Here is a 7,156-nt window from a genome sequence, read left to right as displayed (position 1 = left end):
TTTCCCTACTTACTCTGTTCTCCCCCAGCATTAGAACAATTGTCCGATTATCCCACAGTTCATAACCTCCTACACAAATTTCCAATTCCTCCATTTCAATGAACGTTTTTGTAACATCTTGAACTGTCACAAACTCCAAGTTTAAAGCACAATATAAATTCAAGCCACATTCCCATTTAGAATTAATACCTCATTGCAGATGATGGTAGCTTTTGTTACTTAGAGAATCCAATGAGTCAAAGTTCTATATTTACTATGGTGATGTGGTTACATACAGCTGGGCAGTAACGTCACAACGCCTTCCCGCTCAGAAACCTCTCAGTGACAAAGTGGTGTTATGTCAGAAGCTGAAGCTGTATCTCAGCCATTTGCTGGAAAAGCCCTATTTACTCTTCTATACTTTCATATGCCAAGGCTCAAAAAAAGGTCTGCTATGCCACACAGTAATACATGTATTTAATGTTCAAGTATCAGATTTATGACACAGTAACAGAATTTATAATCTTTATAAATAAAGTGCCTTCCAAAATATTTTATAAACCTATCTTTTCAAAGACTTTTTGAAAAGAGCTTGAGTTTAGATATGTTAAAGCTCAGTGCAAAACAGGCTAAGAAAAATAACATCAAAAGGGACACGGTTGCTAAAACAGTCAATGTCATATAGGGGTTTTGAGATTCCTCCCATTAACAGTGTTTAAAAACAGTATAAACAACCAAAACAGTATCACACTACCGTCATTCAAAACAATACTGACCGCTTGTTAACATTATTTGCTGAATAAAAGTCACCCCCAATACCACCATTTTGACATTCGACATATAGCAGTCAAATGTCCATATTCTCTTCAATTAATGGTTTCAAAGGAATTTACTATATTTGTAGAATTAGATACTGTTCAGTTATAGTCATCCTATATGGACAACAATAAAACTTGCAGCTTGATTTGCTAGACTGTTGGGCTCTCCATATGCCTTCTAATGTATTTTTCCAACTCTTACTGTCTGTTTTGACAAGTTTAATTTGTTGTACCTATGAAATTGATATTTATCATCTGGTTTAGTAGCTTGCAATGTGGATACCATCATTCCTGAGGACAACACCTTGCAAAGAGACAACGGTCATTCTCATATTATAGGTTGCAAGTGTTATGTTTTGATGCCTGTTACTACTCCTGACCCAGAAGCACAACTGGCAACTGCCTTCATTGAATTTTCCCAGTTTGATCATTGGTTTGCAGCACCACCTGGTGTCAGTCACTTCATGCAATCAACCAAACTGTTGGTCAACCCAAGCTTGGGCATATAGAATCATAGACTAGTTAGGGTTGGAAAGGACCTTAAGATCATCTAGTTCCAACCCCCCTGCCATGAGCAGGGACACCACACACTAAACTAGGTCACCCAAGGCTCTGTCCAGCCTGGCCTTGAACACCTCCACGGTTGGAGCATTCACAACTTCCTTGGGCAACCTGTTCCAGTGCCTCACCACCCTCACTGTGAAGAACTTCTTCCTTATATTTAACCTAAAGTTCCCGTTTAAGTTTAACGCCATCACCCCTTGTCCTACCACTACAGTCCCTAATGAAGAGTCCCTCCCCAGCATCCTTGTAGGCTCCCTTCAGATATTGGAAGGCTGCTCTGAGGTCTCCACGCAGCCTTCTCTTCTCCAGGCTGAACAGTCCCAACTTTCTCAGCCTGTCTTCATACAGGAGGTGCTCCAGTCCTCTTATCCTCGTGGCCCTCCTCTGGACTTGCTCCAACAGCTCCATGTCCTTTTGATGTCGAGGACACGTATCAAATATCAAACATATCAAAACAAGACACCCACAGTGACTTGTCATGGTGATTTTTATGGTGTCACCAACTCTTTCATTTGCAGTACTCTGACCATCCTAGCCCACGACCCCAGACTTCACGCACTCAAACCAACTGCTCTAATGATACTTCCACCAGCACCTTTACGTCTCCTTCGCACAGGGTCCATAACCATCCTCATGTTCTCAAACTCAAAACACTCACAGCTAGCTATGAGGAAACAGAGGTACCACTCAATCCAATAAGTGGCTGCCCCTCAAGCCTGCAGCCAGCCAGCAAGGGGAGTCTCTTGTTCCCCCAGGAAGCCACAATGCAATGCCTGATAGACTTCTCAACACAGACATTTCAGCTTTAAGATACAGCATCTCTGTCTCTTGATGCTCTTATAAGAAAGGTTTTATTTGAGATACAGAGAACATCCAACCAACTTGCAGAATCCACAGGCTACTATATATAGTAAACTTCAGTGAGAACTGAGGCAGTTTGGAAACCATAAGGACTGATGCTATTTAAAGGAAACAGGAGTTTCTCTTTCAAAACAAATCTCAACAATAAAGGCAGACGGTGCAAGCCTGGGATCCAGAGTCACATTTTGCGAAACTGAAAACGTAGTCTTGTATTAAACCCTGGGAAAACCAAACCAAAACCACAAATCCCAGAAACAGAGTCAATACTACAAGGTTAGCTCAACTGACTTACAAAGTTACCCTGCGGATAGGAAGTGGTGCTGACAAAACCTTTAACGGAACAGGCGTAATTACAACCATAAGGATACTTTTACTACATGATCAAAAGGTGATTCTGGCAGTACTTTAGCCATTTTCCTTTTTCACACCACCTTTTCACACCCCCCGTCTTTTTCAGTATAGATTTTTAAATATTTTGTTCACTTAACATACCATGAAAAAGATTCAAAAGCTTGCTATGAAATCTGAGCTAAATAGTTAAGAAAGCAATGGATTTGGGATTTTTTTCCCCCCGTGTGGGTACTATACTAGTGTTAAAACAAACAAACTCATACCTGGAATATTTACAACCTGAGAAGGAAATGGTAGTATTTTTTCTATTTTAAGCACAGTAAGTTCTATAAGCAGCAGATTTTGCTGACATCAAAATAAATAGATCAATAAAACTGATTATCTTCCTAACTTAATTAACACTTTGCTTCTTCACTTGCCTATTTATAAGAATGAAACTTCCAAGGGAGGACTGAAAACATGTAAATTGGCTCTGACTTTACGCATAAAGAGTTAATTAAAATACAAATGAGAAATTACATAAAACTGTAAATACATTTTTCAGATTAAGTTATTCACACATGCTGAAATAAGCATTTCTTGGAAGAATTGTGAAAAAGGCATTAATGCTGAAAAATTGGGGGTGGAGGAAGAATAAAAATCAAAACCAAAAACACAGCCACTGCTCCCACCCCCAAACCTATTCCAAAAAGAAATTCACAGTACAATTTAAATCAGTTTTGTTCTGCAGAGGATTCCTTCAGCGAAGGTGCATTCAGCTCTTATATTTGCAAAGAAAGAGGTCTTAATGGCACTACCTTTTGGAAAGTCTTCCATTTAATTTAGTCAACATATTTCGCTTTTAAATCCTACTCTAAGATTTAAAAACCAAAACAAAACTCACCCACAAAACAAACAAAAAAGCTAAAAGGAAGGTTCTTTAATTCTCACTGAAATAAAGCTCTCAGCTGTCTGGTTAAAAACTTGGGCAACAGAACAAGAAAAGATGTATTCTACCCATCTTAAAATTATCATGTACTTTTGTGAGGTACCTCATAGGTAGTTCCATAGTGGCACGTATACTGGCATTGTCTGTTGGTCTCTGCATCTTGTTCAACATTAGTGTAAAAAATGACTCCGTCTCCAGAACAAGATACAATCTGCTTGTCATTGGTGCACGGTAAGAATTTTGCACTAAAAATATTGGCCCTGTGTCCTGAGCGAATGGTTGTTAAAACCTAAGGAAGAAAGAAAAAGGAATGCTGTATCAGGTTAATATTTTCAAAGCAAAAAACAAGTGGGAAAATAATACAGATGCAGGTACTATAGAACATCAAGACTGTACAGGCTGCCAGTAATCTACAGTTTAATACAAAAGAACAGAGAAGCTGGTTTTGTACCAAATTTCTTCTAGGAATAAAGTGGTTCTACAAGAGACATTCACTTCTGCACTTGCACAAAGTAGTCTGCAAAATGAAAGGACTGGAATGCAACTGCCACTTGTTATAAAATGCTAGTTACATGTCACATCAGGTTTTTTCCAACTAAAACATTGGTCCAGAGTGATACTGCAGCCAGCCAGCATGTCAATGAGGAGAGATTTAGAAGATCTGAAATATCATGGGTCAGGAAAATAAGGCATTGTAATCCAAGCCGACTTTATAGAGGTTAAAATTTGATGGTACTTTTAAAATAAACTTACTTTAAGAAAGGGAACTGAAATTTATAAGAAAGGATGCTTCGAAACCAATCAAAATTAAATAAGCATTTAAGTACATGGTTACAGGGCAATAAACTAAGACTAAACTTAGTCTCATAAGTGTAATTCATTTACAGTACAGCAGAGAAGCATCTAATTTACTTCATCATCATAGTTGGTTTTAAATGCTTTGTGATGTTTCGTTATGTTTCCTAACATACTTCTTCCTAGTCTATCAAAACTGAAAAAACCCCTTTCAGTGTACTAGTGAACATTCTCTTGTTACCTTATTTCTCCCATCTGCAACATTTAAACCAAATTGTATTTTCACCACTAATAGGAAAAAGATAACCAAATTGTTTACAGTATGAAAATTACTTCCAAATTCCCACTCAATTAAAAGAAAACATTATGCAAACGAAATTTCTCTGTCAGTGAAAGCTTATGCCTGGTATTTCACAAGTGCTATTTCACACCTTTTCAGCAATTCACACACATAGATGCACAAAAAAAAGATTAACAGTCTATCTACATAACCTGAAATATACACAAGAGAAAAGCTGGTAGAGCTTTAGCTCCAGTCAAACCACAGCTCTTCAGGAAGACAAAATTTTGTTGCCTTCATAACTTTGTATTCAAACTCTCTTCCACCATCCCAACCACATAGTTTGATCTCTCCCTCCCCGCCCGATTTAGTTTCTCAGCACATCTTCCAAGGTTTAGTTTTCAACCTCTCAAAGCGTGGGAGAGAGGGCTTCACTTGAACCTTGCTGCACAGCATCCCCAGCACTGAAGGGCACAGTTCAGAGCATCTGTTCTATCACACTATCGGCAGTTCCTTAAAGAGCAAAGTGTGGAACACTGCTACTGTGTGATGGATGCTAGCTGACGTTACTGGAAGCTGTTCAACTGCATCATAACCCATGTGAGTGCAGAAGTGGAAAAGCAGAGACCTTTACAGTACTTTTCCCTTCATAAGCCTGATTCCACTATTCCAGTTCAAATTCTCTCCAGACATGCACATGGCAATGTAATTTCAAATGGTAATGAAGTATTTTAATCAAGAGTGTCACTTCAATATTACACAGAAAAACAACACAGTATATTACATACAGCAAAAGCTAAAACAATATTTTAAAACTAAAATGAAACAGAAAACTATTTATCTGACTATAAGATTTCACAAGAATTACTGAATGCTATTGCTAATACTGACACTAATCTGTTGTGAGACCATGTCCCCTTTGTGCCAGACCACGTACCATAAAATGGGATAATACCTATGTCACAAGGGATTAGAATACTAAGGCTTTAAAGCACTGTGAAGGTTTATTCCAACTTATAAACACTACAAAGTGCCTGATATTAGTTGTTATCTGAGCTCCAAAACATCTGAAAAATACCTTGAAAATACCTTGAAAAAAGTCTCAATATCTTGAAAAATAATCTTATTTGAAAACTGCTGACTACCCAGGAACAAACCTACCTTTCTGCTGTAGGGATTACTAATTACCAGATTGGTGTCATCCGAACCAGACAAAATATATTCTCCTGTATCATTCCAGCAAATTGTGTTCACCTGTGTGAATGAACAACAAGTTAGTTTAGACTTACATTAATTTGATTTTCAGAATATTAAATCAATACCCATCCAACACTACATAACTAGGAGTTCACAAATTCAATTGAAATGAGGTTGTTTCTAAGCAGCTAGCACAAAATAAATAAATAAACAAATAAATAAAATAATTGTGTGGTTTCAAAACAAATTGATAAGGGAATCAATCGCCTGCTTCACCTATGGCATCTCAATACTCCCACTGCACCTGAGGAGTCCAACAGGTAAATTAAGCTATTAAGCTTTCCCACAAAGGCCTCAGTAGCCAAAATTTTACACATTCAGGTGTTTCAATGTTCCAAATCTAGTCCACAGAGTTCTCCAAATTTGAACTGGAGGGCATCACAATGCTCTCGTTATTGTATCTTCACCATATCCAGATTGTGACCATCCATTACTTTGTATACTTTTCAGTGACCACACCTTCTCAGGGATCACCTGAAAAGCACTGCAGAATCCATCCCAGATCCCTTTTGAGAAGTGTATGCCAGGAAAGAAGAATCCTATAGAGAGGTAGAGAATTGCATGGGGAGAACTTTACAATATATTTCCTTATCAATTCTCCTTTTCACAAGACTGTGTTTAATAACGTGTCAATGAAATAAAGCTGTGAAAGCACTCAAAATCCAGGAAGCTCAGAAAGTTTCCTTAGAGTAAGGTGAGTTCAAGCAGCAGCTCATGCACAAGCACCAAAGACTGCATGCATGACCATTATTGTTTCAAGTAGCCTCTAAAATAGCTTTAAGTGTCAAACTGCAGCCATCAACATCTTCTGTTGGCTATATTCTGTTGGCAGGGTAAGTGCCTCAGTGCAATGTATCAGAGTGAACCACATAATTAGTTAATATCCCACTTCGTTCTAAATCCTTTGCTTATGCTTTTAATTCAGATGTCTCACTCTGAGCCCAAAAGACAAAAATCTTTTTGTTTAAAATAAATACACCCATTTTAGTTACTATTTTAATCACAAGTTTAGTCAGGGTCCTTAACTAGGCAAAGTTGCAAAATCAGAATTAGCTGTTTCAGGTAGATCATATGGGCAACATCTTGACATACTCATTGGGAGCTTTAAGAGAGATCTTTGTGTTACAACAGATATGCCTATGGCAGAGTTAGCTCAGTGCTCAGCAGCAGTCAAATAGTATTAGGAAACACTAGGAAATGCACAGAAAAGCAAACGTCATTCTGTCAGTGTATACATCCATGCATGGCAAATGTCTGTCTTCCACACTCTGCAGTTTTGGTTCATATCCCGCTCCCACATTCTCCATTTCTATTACTGCTCAT

The 7,156-nt window shown here is 38.0% G+C and overlaps 1 protein-coding gene across 1 annotated transcript in view; it reads right to left on the bottom strand.

Moving 5' to 3' along the window:
• Positions 1–5,830, bottom strand: part of LOC104409575 (DDB1- and CUL4-associated factor 6-like) — a gene marked incomplete at its 5' end in the record, with an annotated part of 7,953 nt that extends 2,123 nt beyond the window's left edge. Inside the window, 2 exons of the mRNA XM_010019485.1 lie at positions 3,605–3,790; positions 5,738–5,830. Coding sequence (XP_010017787.1) covers positions 3,605–3,790; positions 5,738–5,830 — 279 coding nt within the window. The remainder of the gene's footprint in view (positions 1–3,604; positions 3,791–5,737) is intronic.
• Positions 5,831–7,156: the final 1,326 nt, after the last annotated feature.

This window comes from Nestor notabilis, unplaced genomic scaffold, assembly GCF_000696875.1.
Source record: "Nestor notabilis isolate BGI_N333 unplaced genomic scaffold, ASM69687v1 scaffold10498, whole genome shotgun sequence".
Taxonomy (NCBI): Eukaryota; Metazoa; Chordata; class Aves; order Psittaciformes; family Psittacidae; genus Nestor; species Nestor notabilis.
This window is presented reverse-complemented; position numbering and strand designations above follow the sequence as displayed.